The sequence below is a fragment of the Anser brachyrhynchus genome (assembly GCF_964034855.1).
Source record: "Anser brachyrhynchus genome assembly, chromosome: 1".
NCBI lineage: Eukaryota > Metazoa > Chordata > Aves > Anseriformes > Anatidae > Anser > Anser brachyrhynchus.
In genome coordinates this window covers 147378617-147392399 of record NC_137694.1, presented here as the reverse complement: position 1 = coordinate 147392399, position 13783 = coordinate 147378617, and the positions used below count along the sequence as shown (strand labels likewise).

The following is a 13783-nucleotide window of genomic DNA, read 5'->3' as shown; positions in this document are numbered from 1 at the left end:
TTCTCAGTCGTCCAATGCTCGGACTGTTAGAGCCCTGTGAAACTTAAACGCAAGGCAAATCAGTTAGCAGTCACTCAAACTTCATTCCTCCAGTTCCATATTAGAAAATAAAGAGTGGTAAGACCCTGGGAAACGAAAATCCTTCACGAGTTCAAACGCTTCTGCTCTTTATGTAACCCAAGGTCTCCGAAGCCTGAAGTTCCTTTTTTGAAACACCAGCTCGGGCCTTGCAAGGCAGATTTCTTTTAAATGGATTTTGAAATGCCTTTGAGTAACAAGTACGATAACAAACATGCATTTCCTCCTAAAGTCATTGTGAAAAAAAAGAAAAACAAAAAGAAAGTTCAGGGTCACATCTTATGGGACACAGACCTACATTATTAGCAGAGTCCCCCTCCTCCCGTTATTGCAAAAATACTTGGTCCTCCGAACTGAACTTCAAGGATTTTTAGAAATACGTTGCACGTGGCTAAAATGAGAAGTTTCATCTAATGTTTGTCCACTAACACTGGCACACAGGGAGCACTGCAGGGGGCGCTACCTGCTGAAACCCACCAGCCGTTCACACAGACACGAACCTTCCTCCCCTTCGGCACTGCCGCAATTCCCCATCACATCCTATGAATCCTTTCGGGATATTGGTGATGCAGCCACACGGTTACACACCCCAGCAAGCAGGGAACAGCAAGGCACAGTCGTCGGGCTACCGAAGGGATCTGCATTTTCTCCCAGTGCTCCCCAGGGGAGAGGGAACAACCAGCAAATGCTGAGTCTCTAGCCAGAAATAAAAAGGTTAAAGAAGATATCTGAGGTCCAGAAGGTAAATCTGGAGAGCGGCACTCGCGACCAAACTCAGAAGGAGAGCAAGTCAGACCAGCCTATAAAGTCTTCAATATTTTCATTCTTTCCTTGGAAGACCTCAAAAATACAGATATGCTACACTTTTTTTTCCCTTTCAGACAGAAAAAAGGGGAAAAATAAAAGGAAAACTCAAAGCCCTCACACTTTCCACTAAATCCGTAAAGTATTTAACACTTGGCAATGATCCATGAAAAATTCGAGAAATGAAAATAGGGGGCAATAAAAGTCCAGCTCTTCGTAATTTTAAAGATTCACATTTCGTTTTGCAAAACTTTCACCCAGAAAAGTTCTTCTATAGGAGGAAAACAACATCTGAAGTTTCAGGGAAGTTGCTTTCCCTTGGTAGAGGTTAGGAAGGGGGAGGAAGGAAGCTGGATTTGTTTTGGTTTTATTCCGAAACAAAGCTTTTAGTGGGATCCTAAATACGGTCACCAGTCCACTAGGCTGAAGAAGCCAAAGACACTTTGTAAATTTTAGTAAATGTTGTTAAAATGAGAAGCTAAGACAGCCATCCAGAACGTGCAACCAGCTTTTAGGTTTAATAAAACATAACCTGTTACTACCTCCACCACCTCTCAACCTTCTCCTTGATTCTACCCCAAGATAGATAAACCCCCGGTACTTGAAGGTTCAAAAACCCAACCTTAAGACATAAAGCAGTCTTAGTGCATGTTTTAATTAAAATTAATATATGCCTTGGCTGATTTGGCTGACTTGCTCCCCAGATGCGTTACCAGTCCACTGGCACACAAACACTCATTTTTCCTCGACATATATGGCTAAACATTTGCTGGGTTGAAATGATTACGAGTAACCTAACCGTGTGATATTTACATCTTTTCCCATATTCAGCAAAGGCTACAATCCTCTGTCTTTATTCCAGGCCTCTTCCTCTCACACACAGGAAAAGTGTAAGATTTATTCTCCAACCACCAGTTTGCAGAGGATTTACCCACAAGTGAATTGCCACAAAATTAAAGGTATTAAGTACCCTTTAACAACCCTAAGTGGATTTTGCCTCATCCTTCCGCTCCTCCCCAAGAGAGGAATTGCTACGTGAGCTACTCAGAGATTTAATTCGGCTCTCACTGAAGTGCAAGTGCTGCCTTCAACAGAACTTCAAACAGAATTCGTACTTCTACAATGGACATCCGTAGGTCCCTCATCAGTCACGGATGGAGAAAGGACAGAGGGAATACCTGAAGGTCCATTCGCAGTCCACTGTGTCCATCTGCTTTAAGAATTTTAACCTGATGTACAAAACCAATGGTATTTTAGAAGTTTTTTGTTTTAAGATTGTATTTTCTAATCTTGCTGTAGGCTGAAAACCCCTTTCAGTGTTTGCATGGAAAGCCTTCCTTCACCAGGAGCCGCAAACCACCCTGGGTGAAGGTGTCCAGGAGCTGAGCCTGGGGCACCCACCCGTGCCAAGACAGCCCCAGGGCCGTGCACGGGACCCAGGGAGGTCAGCATCAGGACGAACAGAGACCCACAAACACAGGACCCAGTGATTTAGCAAATTTAAGGAATAGAGAATGCATTTTCAGCCACTTTTTGTAATGAGAATGGAGAGTGTTTCAACGAAGTTAAAAGTTTTCAAGAGCGTTTGCTGGGAAACCGCAAAGCTAAGGCATCCAGCACTTACATAACGGCCTGATGTAAGAGCGTTTGGTAGTTTGACCAGCAGATAATCACCTCCATGAGAAGGCAAGAAAACACTATTAGCTCTCGTGGCAGAGATTAGAGAACACTTTTTTTTTCTTTTTCAAATGTATTAATTCCAAAGGAGGGAGGAAAAAAAATTGCTTCCTGGTATCAGAGGCTCTGAGCATATGTTTAATGGTTTCACGCATGAGTATTTATCTCCACGCACTCTAAAAACCAAGTCACTGTCTTTAGGTTGGAAATGAGGAGACATTTCTTCTCAGAAAGAGCAGTCAGGCATTGGGACGGGTTGCCCAGGGAGGTGGCGGAGTCACCGTCCCTGGGGGTGTTCAAGGAGAGGTTGGGCCTGGTGCTTAGGGACATGGTTTAGTGGGTGACATTGGTGGTAGGGGGATGGCTGGACCAGGTCATCTTGGAGGGCTCTTCCAACCCTAATGATTCTGTGATTCCATATATAAACTTTCTTTTAAGTAAAAAATGATTAATTCATGGATAATGTCATGTCAGGCTGGCAACCCCAAATGCAAGCATCTTCCATTTCTTCAAAAACCGAGTTCACTGAAGTATTTTCCACTGCTACCTTGGTTTCTTTCTCTTACTTGGAGAAACTCTGCTTTGGTGTCCACACTCGCTCCAAGGACAGCTGTTCCTGACACATGAAGAGTGATGGCAGCACTCCCTTCCTAGGGACAGCACTGGTCCCAGGTCTCTTCCACTCAGCACACCCAACACAACAGCTACCAACCCTTGCTGAGTTGAAATATTAAAGTGGTGGTGAAAAATCTGCATAATCTATTCTGCACCCTCCACAGCCCATAATCTATTCTGCACCCTCCACAGCCTGTCAGACTCGAGCCTTAAATAGACTTTAGCATTACAATTAGTAATAGTACAATTTGCCACTTTATTTTACCTACACAGCATCAGATTAAACTGTACTTGTTAACTTCTTAAGGTGCAGAAACAATCTTGAGAAGCCGCGAATACATTCAGGGTGAGATGCAAATAACTTTTCTTCCTTTCTTTACTTGTTGGTCCACTAACTTTGAAACACTAAAAGATCACTGACATCTTAATAAGAAAGATCCTCCAATTCCTAAATAAATGTTTACTACGATATTTGTCTATATATAGAAAGACGTAAGTGGGAAAACTCACTTATTCTAAAAATATCTGTGCAACAACCTTACGCCCCATTTAAATGGGGATAAATCCTTTTACAGCATTATGCGGCGAGCACGTTTAGTTGCACTTACTTACTTCCATGAGTAACCACTGAAGACAAGGCACTAAATCCCAACAGACAACATGAAGAAGGACATCTTCTCAAGGCAAAATGGATTTCCCTGATCAGCCTTAGAATTATCGGACTGAGGGAGGCCTGAAGTTTTTCAGAGACAAGATAGCCCCTCCTCACCCTCACAGAAATGCAGAGAGGCAATCCTCCCAAACATTTATTCTGTACCAAGCTTAATGGTGGAAGGGCAATAACTACTTTCTCTCTCGGCAATCAATCTGCTTAAGGACTAGTACACTAGCACTTAAGCAAATACTCATTGCCTGATTTCACCTAAGACTCTCAGCTTCCCACGGAAAAGCTTAATTCCTTTCACAACGTCTTAAACCACACAGCTCTCTATGAATTAGCAAAGAAGGCACAGCAAAACCAAGAGCCAAAGAGGCAGCACAGTCTACAGACAACAATCCTCATCCAGTCACCAGGACCGGCACAACATAAATGAGGTTTTTGGTTTTATCCTTTGAAAAGGGATAAGTTGCAAATGCAGCACCTGCCTATACATGGTAGTAGCCAACCTTTATCACAAAAAATTTACAGCTTCACGTCTCTGATCACACGTAGCACTACGGAGAGACTAGGCTGCCAGAAGCCCCACATTTTAGACTGTGACCTCAACACCTGCAACCACCAAGGTCCATCCGTGGCCCTTTCCAAGGAGCTTTACAAGCTGGTGAACATCTTAAACTGCTGCGAGCACTTGTGCTGTATCAGGGGACAACTGTGACCTCCGAGATGAACCAAACGATGAGCAAACGGGTCACGCTCAGTAAACTGGGGGCTCCATCAGCCTTGTCAAGAGGAGCTTCCTCCTGTCCCCTAGATTCTTGCAAAGCTATGGGAGAGTTAAACCTATATGACAAGCCTAGCCACAGCTAGAAACACAGTTTTAGAGCGGAGCCTCCTACCCCTAGAGACAAGAATTCAAGATTTCTGAGGACACAGAAAGCCCATTACTTTACTGCAAGAATTCACAAGTGAGCAGTTTCTTCAGATGTCCAAGTACAAATCAATGCACGAAGTACAACCTGCCAGAAAGTTCCCCACTAGCTTCCGAAGCAGAAACGCTGAACGTGAGCCTTAATTTTTTCAACTGAAAGCTTACTAGCTGATGCCATTTAAGGAGAAAAAAGGAGCAATTAAGTACAGTATGTTTACTAAATACTATTAACAGCACAACCCCAGTCATGTTGTCAAGCAGAAGCACTCTCTTTGTAGTTTTTCCAGCCAATCATCAGGCGTAGACTCCTATGTTGTTTCCTTGCAGGTTTTGAAACACTGACTCATGGAAATATCAGCACTGCACACTTCCTCAAAGTGGCAATCTTATAGGAAGTGTTTGTTTAGTCTTACATGACACATTGTTTTGTTTACGCATAAGGAATTCCGGCAAAAATAATTTTCAATTAAGGAGAAAAAGACAAGAGGACAACGGTTTCAGCGAAGGGAAGCCAAAATAAATCAATTTCGAATAGACATCTGAAGAGCGCGGTCCTTAGCACAGGCGTTACTTTTTTCTTTTCACTGTATGTCACTTCCTCGCAACAGACGTGAGCAGAAGCAGCCAGGCACCGAGTTCTTTCAATTCAACAAACCACAAAAGAAACCAGAAATTGGACAGGAGGCAGCGCAGGAACAAACCCTCCTAACGCTGCCGCGGCAGAGCTCGTACTGCTGCTCCGCGACCTCAGTGTCTCAGCGGGGCATTTTTTTTGGAAACAGCCCACCGGCGGCAGCGGGAAACAGACGAGGGAAAGGTGGGCTCCTAAGCAGCTCAGGGTTCACGTTTTCAGCAGATGAAACAGATGGCTCGAGCCAAATCCAAGCACGCCTAAAACCAGCACTACTCAGAACGGGGAAGCATTGGGAAAATCTGGGGTATTATTCCCCATCTACCTAAAAATGCAGCCCATCAGTCCTAGAAGAGCAAGTAACACCGGTGGCACGAAACACCGGCATTTACCTGCAGCTTCTTGGGAGCGCAGGACCCAGCCACGGCAATGATGCGACACCAGGGCATCCAAGCGCTTCTGGGCTACCAACCTGGCGGACAGCCTGAATCCTCCGGGCTGCCTCCGCCTCCCTGCGAGGAAAGGGTGCTCCACCCTGACCCCGCGGCGCGCTGGCACTGATCCGTCAGGGCATCCATCGGTCCTGCGCTTCTTCGGGCTGACACCGAGCGTACTTAGGTGCCGGGGCCCCCGCTCACGGCCTGCAGCAGGGAGGCTGCAGGCAGGCAAGGCAAGGATCTCCCTGAAAGCCGCAGATCAGCCGGAGCCCGGCCGCAAAACGCTCCTCGCAAGGACCGAGCCGACCGGCGAGCCCGACCGCCCGGAGGGCACGCCAATAGCCAAGCAGACCGAGGAGGAAAACCACCACGGAAAGCGCCCGGCTGCGGGACCCCGCACGACTTCGGGGCACCCGCCCCGCTCCGCGCGGCCGGGGGGAGCCGAGGAGCCCCCCGTGCCCGCACCGCCTACCGCCCCCTGCCGCAGCCCAGCGGCACGGCCGGCCGCCGCCGGCATCCTGCCACCGCAGCCTCGCCTCGCTGCCCCCGAGCAGCCGGCGGCGGGGCTTCTCCTGCCCGCACCCCCGCTGAAAGCCGCCCTTACCCCCGCCCTCACTACCCCGCACCCGGGTTAACTCTCGGCAGCGCCTCCGCGAGCGCAGCCCCGAGCCGCTGCCCGCTGCTCGCCCCCCCCGACCCCCTCTCCCGCCCACAAACCCCATTAGCCATTTTTTTCCCGAAAAAAAAATCCCACTCCCAACTCCCCCCCCCCCCCCCCCCCCCCCCGTCGCCTTTGGGACGCGCCCGTGCTGCCTGCCCCGAAACCGTGCCCCGCAGCGAGGCACCGCACTGCCCCCGCGGGCACCTCACCGATCTTAATCCTGACGCTCTGGAAGACCCGCAGCCCCTCTTCCTCCACCGCCATGGTGCCGCCGCAGCGCTCTTCCTCCTCCTCCTCCTCCTCCTCCTCCTGCTCCTGCTCCTGCTCCTGCTCCCCGGGGGGCAGCGGCGGGCAGCGCGGGGCCGGCAGCGGAGCCGAGCGGAGCCCAACCGAGCCGAGCGCAGCGCGGCGCGGCGCCCGCCGCCAGCGCCCGCCCCCCGCCCCGCCGCCGCCGCCTCATTGGCCAGCGGGCGGCCGGCGGCGCCGCTCATTGGGCCGCCGCCTGCCGCTCAGCCCGCCGCCGCCGCCAGGGGGCCGCGGGCTCCCCCTCAGCCCTGAGTCGCCTCAGCGCTGAGTCCCCTCAGCCCTGTCCCCCTCAGCCCTGTCCCCCTCAGCCCTGTCCCCCTCATCCATGTCCACCTCAGCCCTCTCCCCCTCACCGGCCCCCTCACCTTGCCCTGCAGCTCAGCGGAGAAGCACAGCCAAAGGCTGCTTCTCCAGCCCGCAGGGAAGAAAAAAAAATGGAAATAAAAGCCAAGCACAAGCAAACAAACCCACCGCTAAGCGCCTTCCCGCCCTAGCTGTGAATTTCAGGAGAGAAAGGCAAGCAGGCTAAGGACAACTTCACATATATTAAGAATACACACCTTGTATATTAAGAATTTATACATATATACTAAGTGGAAGCAAACTGTCAAAGCACAGCAAGAAATCAGAAGGCAGATCCCAAGTAAATCCCACAAGGTATACAGTCTGTGGGGGAGATCCCAAGTAAATTCTTATGCAGTCTGTAGGGGAGAAGTCGTCCAGGCGAGCTAGAAGAGCAAATGACAACTCGAGAAGGAGCTACAGCGGCCGTGGAGGTCAGCTTATAGGAAAGCCTGAGGCGCGTGGGTTTTGCAGCTCACAGCTAGCAAGGGGAGCCGTGAGTTATCTCCAGGAGCTGCCTGCCTTACTGTGCGCTCGCTGGCTGCATAGCCAAGCAACGTCGATCATTCGGCAAAAATATTTTTATAGCACAAGGCTCTGAAGCGATGTAATAAAGCACAGGCTTGCCACTTGCCAACGTCTCTGCCATAACTCCCTCCTCCCAGCTGCAATATGCCCAATGTCTGCTGTACCCTCCTTTACGTTATCCCAGTCGGACCTACCACGTATATTGTCTTCCCCCTAATGCTTCCAGCTCACTGCAATGCCTGAGCTCCTCTGCCTGCTGGTCCTTTGTATCCCCCTGTGATACCCTCATTTCTCTCTAGCATTTTCCTGTTTTATTCCCAATTTCACCTGTCACGATCCTTCTACCTCCCCTATTTTTGTCTCACCTTCCAGCCTGAACAGGAGCTGCACGTACGCTGATAAAATAGCTCACATTTTAACAAGGACACTCGCTGGCCATCCTATTCTTGCCTCTCAGATGCTGGATGCAGCAAGCAAACAGTTTTAGAAAATGCATGTTCTACAGGCCTGCTTTAACACTCAGTACGTGCTCACAAATAAAAGGGGATACACAGCAGTTGCTGATTTTACTCCTTCACCACACATGCACACACCTTGAACATGTTTGCACAAAATAAATGTGGGCCCAGAGTCACCTCACTGAAGAAGAACAAACAACTCTTATGCACAATGCTGTACACAGGCAGAAATAAACATGTTGGCTATAAGCAAGTGGATTTGCTTTCCCTATTGTCAGGATCTCTATAACCTGACTCCAATCAAGCTCACAAATGGAGCTCACAGACCTCTTAAAAAAAAAAAAAAAAAAAAAGCTATCTTTGTACCTGTGATGATTCAGTAATCAAAAAAAAAAACCTTCTTCTACATGCTGATACTGAGAACTGATAAATCTTCCCCAACAAGATCGGAGAGAAACCTGTTTCCTTGCTCTAAATATTATAGACATCCCAGATAAAATATTTTACTTCTCTTTGATTGCTGTGCTTGCCTTTGCTACATAAAGACTTCAATTGACCTCATTTTCCAGTCAAAGCTTTTTTCATCTGCAGAAAGTTGACCCCAAAATAGTCATTACAAAAAATCAATTCTGTTCCCAGCATTTGCTGCTGTAAGAGTTACTCTCAGCGGATGGACTATCCTTCCCAATTTGCAGTTGTGCTCTTCTCAGATAGCCATGGCACTCCTACCTCCTTTATGTCCGGCAAAGAAATTATCTATCTACCTATAACCCATTTATTCTATCTTCACAAAACCAGACAATACATAAACTTCCCACCCCTTCTTGTGCACCCAAATTTGTGGTCAGAACTCGTAAATTTTGACCCAGGACAAATCCACACTGTTGCCTAGGGTAATTTTTGCCCCCCTCACACCCCGACCTTAGGTGTTGCTTGCAACTCTCTTTGCTAGCAGTGGTGCTTACGAGGGTGTGTGGTGTACCACAGTCATTGGTAAAAACGAGAAACAAAACCTGTCACGACTCCCGTTTGTTTATTATGAAAAGCAAGAGGCCCTTCAGCCATGACACTTTGAAATGCCTTGTTCATGATCATAAGCAGCCTGAAAGGAAAGCATCCCAATCCAAAGGTGCATCTGGGTCACAGGGGCACGTTGGGCAGCTTTAGGGCTGTGTGCTTACCCGAGGCTACGCTTCCAGGCTTGCTTTAGGGGTAGTGCAAAGGCTGTTTTTCAGGATGGCCTTGCTTTACCAAGAGCATGGATATGTCCAGGGAGGCTGTGACAAAATTAAACAAGAGACAGCTTTTTCTCTAAAACAGTCAAGCGCCACCAACTTCTGCACTTCAGCATAAAAGAAACTATCAAAATGCCTACGGAAAATCCCACCCTGGTAATTAAAAAAAAATAGAGAAAGTATGTTAAAAAAAAAAAAAAGGCTGGCACCTTCTTACATTCTTCACTATGGAATAATTCAGCTTCTCCACACGAGAACCTACAAATTGTTGCAACTTACAGCTCACTGCGCTGTCCAGCTCCTCTTCTGGTTTCCTACCAGCCCTTTTTTTTCCTGAAGCTCTTTGACAGTGCTTCTGTGTATCAGGGTGTTAGTTTATTTTCTGTTCTCTCTGTTTTCTTGACAGAAGGCTAAAAAGCTTTTTGCTTCCGCAGTAACAAACATCTGCCTCCAAACCTACACGCGGTGTAGTCCAACAACATAAATGAACTCGATGTTTCAAAACTGCATGAATATGTATTTTTAAAGACACTAAATGCATGAAAGAAGCAGCCAAAGAATGTGCATTCCTTTGTCAATATCTCCATTGTTGAAATAAAACCTCAACACCAGCATATCACATGTGTATCTGCGTATTACAGATAACATGTGCATGCAACATGAGGTTTGCAGCTGCTAGCAGTCTGATCAAAAAATCCAGGCAAAGTGAAACGCTGCTTTTTAAGATGTGGATGAGTCTGTTAATGACTATATCTCTTCCAACTTTTCTTCATCCAAGCCATATGGGTTTATATTATCAGCTCTTCAGAGGATTCTTGGGTCTAAATTAGACTACAAAGAAGGTCATTTTCTGTGACTCATTTGTGCCAGGCAAGGAAATCATTTCCTCTCTTGATCTTCATGATAGCTTTCTCTCGGGAGGAAACAGAATATAAGAAGCTTTCTAATCTCCTTTTGCATTACGCAAGAAACTAACAAAATATGAACCTATTATCCCTCTGGGTACCACGAAGTTGCTACCTACATTTATGTGGTATTACAGCTTCTTAACATTTCTGTAGGTTCTTCTCATCATGAGCGCTCGAAAGCAAAAGGCTCATACCAGATCAGCCCATAGCACCTGCATTACCAAACTTTCATTCAAAACAAGACAAAACCAAAAAAAGGAATGGGGCATTAAAACAAACAAAAACCCAAAACCACATCAGGGATGTTTTCATTTAAAGGAAAAGATAAAGTGCTCTGGAGATAGAGAGAAAATAAAGCGCACGATTAATAGAGAGGCTAATGGAAACCTCATGAATCTACTCTCAATTATGCCCCTGAGTTGCTAAACAATTTTAGGGAAATTTATGTGCACTTCATTTTCCCATAAATGAAGTGGCAACAGTGGCAACTCCCTTGCTTATGTGAAGTGTTTTATGCTGTACATCTGCATTATGCTATAGAACTACAAATCATTTTAATCTGGGAAAAAAAAAAAGTCTCAAAGACTAACACATTGTCAACACGGTGAGCACTTTTAGCTGGGGAAACCATGGCCCTTTTGAGCAGCACAGCCCACAGGGCTCCATTTTGTCAGGTGCTTCCCAACAGATGGCCAGCCTGCCACCTAGCTTTCAGTAACCTATAGATTAACCATTTCTTCATCTAAGGTTGTTTTTGCATGTTTACCTTAGCAGCTCGTGAGAGAGCTTTTCTTGTGAGTGTATGCGATCACTTTCTGAATTTATTTACAGTTTTTGCCTTCCCAGTACAAGCTCCCCAATTTAACTGTGAACTGTATGAAAAGATAATAATTCTCTGTGTCTTTACGTGTTTGTTGGCCAACAACCGAGTCATTTATATTTGCCTGGTCCAGTCATGAACTTGTAGGCCATTTCTATACTTACTTTTCATCCCCAAACACATCTTCTCTGACCTGAAAGCCTCGTTATTTTTCTTGTACAGAAGCCTCTGATCGTCTTCTATCTCTGTCACTACAGTTATCATTATTTAAGGTGCAGAGAACAAGAAACATAAGTAGCATTCAGATAGGGGGATGCCACCAGTGGATGGGATGGCATGATGATTCTTCATTTCTTTGGTCTTTTTTCCTTTTCTAGTAATTCCTAACACCCTACTGACCACATCAATGACACTGAACATCATACTGACTTTTTTCCAAAGAACATGCTTTTGTTGCCATACTATTATAGTGAAGTCCTACATCTCCAGAATGCTATCAGAAAAGAAAAACAAAAACGAACAAACAAACAGAAAATAGCAGGGGGGTAAACAATAAATAAATGGCAGTGCCAAAGAAGTTGTCTTCTAAGCAGATATTCACTGTTTATGGTTTTAAACTTGATTATGTTAAACAGTGACAATATTAAATCAGAGTAATCTGATAATAATGCATTAAAATTGATTTTTTAGTCTTTTTGTCAAGATCTCTTAATAATAACATACTACCAAGATATTGATCTTGAGAGAAGTGTGGATATATGGAACATAGGGGAATATAAGGTTTGACCTACAGCTGCCTGGCTCCAGAAGAAAAGTAAAAAAAATAAATAATAATAATAAAAAATCTGCTCCAGAAGTCCTAGAACCGACTGGTCCGGAAAGTGCTGCAGTCCTTCCCCCAGGCTTCAGGCACAGAGAAGTATGGCAGAAATATAATGAACCCATGAAAGTAGGAAATTAAGGATCAGCCTGTGATTATGGGTGTTTCTACAGATTAGGAGTTTGCATCTGACTTAACGATGGAGGAATGAAGAAAGAGTAAAGAAATAGCCTGTATGATCAGTCTGGCAAAGAGAAATGCTTTGGCCATTACGCTAAATGAAAGAAGGAAAGGAAGAGGATGATGACAGGGTTTTAATTAGCAAGGGAGTCAGCAACACTGACACGAGAAAACACGGATTTCACAAAAGTACGGAAGTGACAAAGTTTAATTGAAGGAGAAAGATGGGAAATGGGGAAACTACCGGCTGTTACCGAGCTCTGTGCGTGCCATACACACATATGGGGTATATATGGGCATACATGGGATAAAAATAGACCTGTGCATCAGAAGCAGAAAAATTGGGCTTTGCACTGCAGTCACTACACATAAAGAAAGCAAAGATCTCCACGATGGTCCCTGAAAATGGGTGTTGAAGGAAAAGCAGGTCTACCTGTCCTTCCCACTACTTGCCTTTACAAAAAGTCTCACATTTTTGCTGGTTGTTGCTGGAACACTGGGCCAGGAAGAGGCCAGAAAGGGGAAAGAAAATGGCTTTAATTACAGGAAAAAGGGACCAGTGAGAACTGGTTGTTACAATAGCTGAGACAATACAACTCATTTTCATGATGTATGGTTTTTAATCACTTTTTTTTTTTTTAAAAAAAAAAAAGAACACTTTGCTCTTCTAATTCTTGTTCATCACTTCTAAAAATCTGTCAGCCCGGTGTCCTTCTAAAAAATGTAACCTTGTAAAAATCCAAGTCATTGCATCCGGCCAGCACAGAACGTTCAGGATCCTGATGAGGTTTACCAACACGAAATACCTCCGAGTTCAACTGGTAGAGGCATTGTGCTCTGGCTCCTATCTGCTTTATTTGAGCCCATAAACTTTGCTTTCCTATTAAGGAACAAATCCCTTTCTTTTTCCATAAAAGATGATAATGTAATAAAATTGCTTTAAAACCTTACAGGAAAAAAAATAAAAAAAATAAAATAAAAAAAACAGTGATTCTGCACAAAAATAAAATGTGAATTTTACTGCAGTTGAGTAAGTAGGCATCCATTCTCATCTCTCCCACATTAGCTCCTTGTCAAACTGCTCTAAGTGAAAGCAGCAAATAATCTTGAGAAAAAGAAAACTGAGCAGCAATGGGACTTCCTGCCTTTTTTTTTTTTTTAATAGTGGGTGCTGCTGTTTACAATAAATATGTGGTTATGCAAACAGGGACATAAATGCTCATATTTCACAAGTCGCTGCATATCGGCAGCCGTAACCATCACTTCCATATCTCCTCTGTTTACTTGTCACCAACTCATCTGCAGTCTTCTCTGTTCTTTATGAGGATTAGTTTGACAACACAGGACTTTATCCTTATTCTCCAACTCCCAGGCAAAGCTTCAAGCTCCCTTAATTTAGCGGCACGGGTAGTATCTCTTCCAAGGGGGCTGTAAGGAGAGCTCTTAGCCCAGCTTCTCCCTACGATGGACCCCAGGGGGTTTTACAGCACCCAGAGGGAAGCCGCTGGGATTACACTGCCAGCATCTACCTGGAAACACCCATAAAACAAACACTCCTCTGCCCAGATATGCCCCAGTTTTGTGGTACAAGTAAGATACACGACGGATGCTGTGAAGTTTATATGGACTGGGAGAAGCCCTGCCTAATTTACGCGCAGCCAGCGCCGTGAGTAACGCAGCTACCCCACACGCAG

The 13783-nt window shown here is 45.7% G+C and overlaps 1 protein-coding gene across 5 annotated transcripts in view; it reads right to left on the bottom strand.

Moving 5' to 3' along the window:
- RASA3 (RAS p21 protein activator 3) overlaps positions 1–13783 on the bottom strand; it is a 164214-nt gene that overhangs the window by 115983 nt on the left and 34448 nt on the right. The window contains exon 1 of one of the 5 annotated variants that reach the window (XM_080577051.1): positions 6702–6925. The exons of 1 other annotated variant lie outside the window; for it this stretch is intronic. In XM_080577051.1, the coding sequence (XP_080433177.1) occupies positions 6702–6756 (55 nt within the window). In that variant the 5' untranslated portion in view covers positions 6757–6925. Of the gene's footprint in view, positions 1–5866; positions 6307–6701; positions 6926–13783 lie in introns of those variants that run through there. 3 more of the 5 variants (XM_080577050.1, XM_080577048.1, XM_080577049.1) reach the window with 3 other exon arrangements.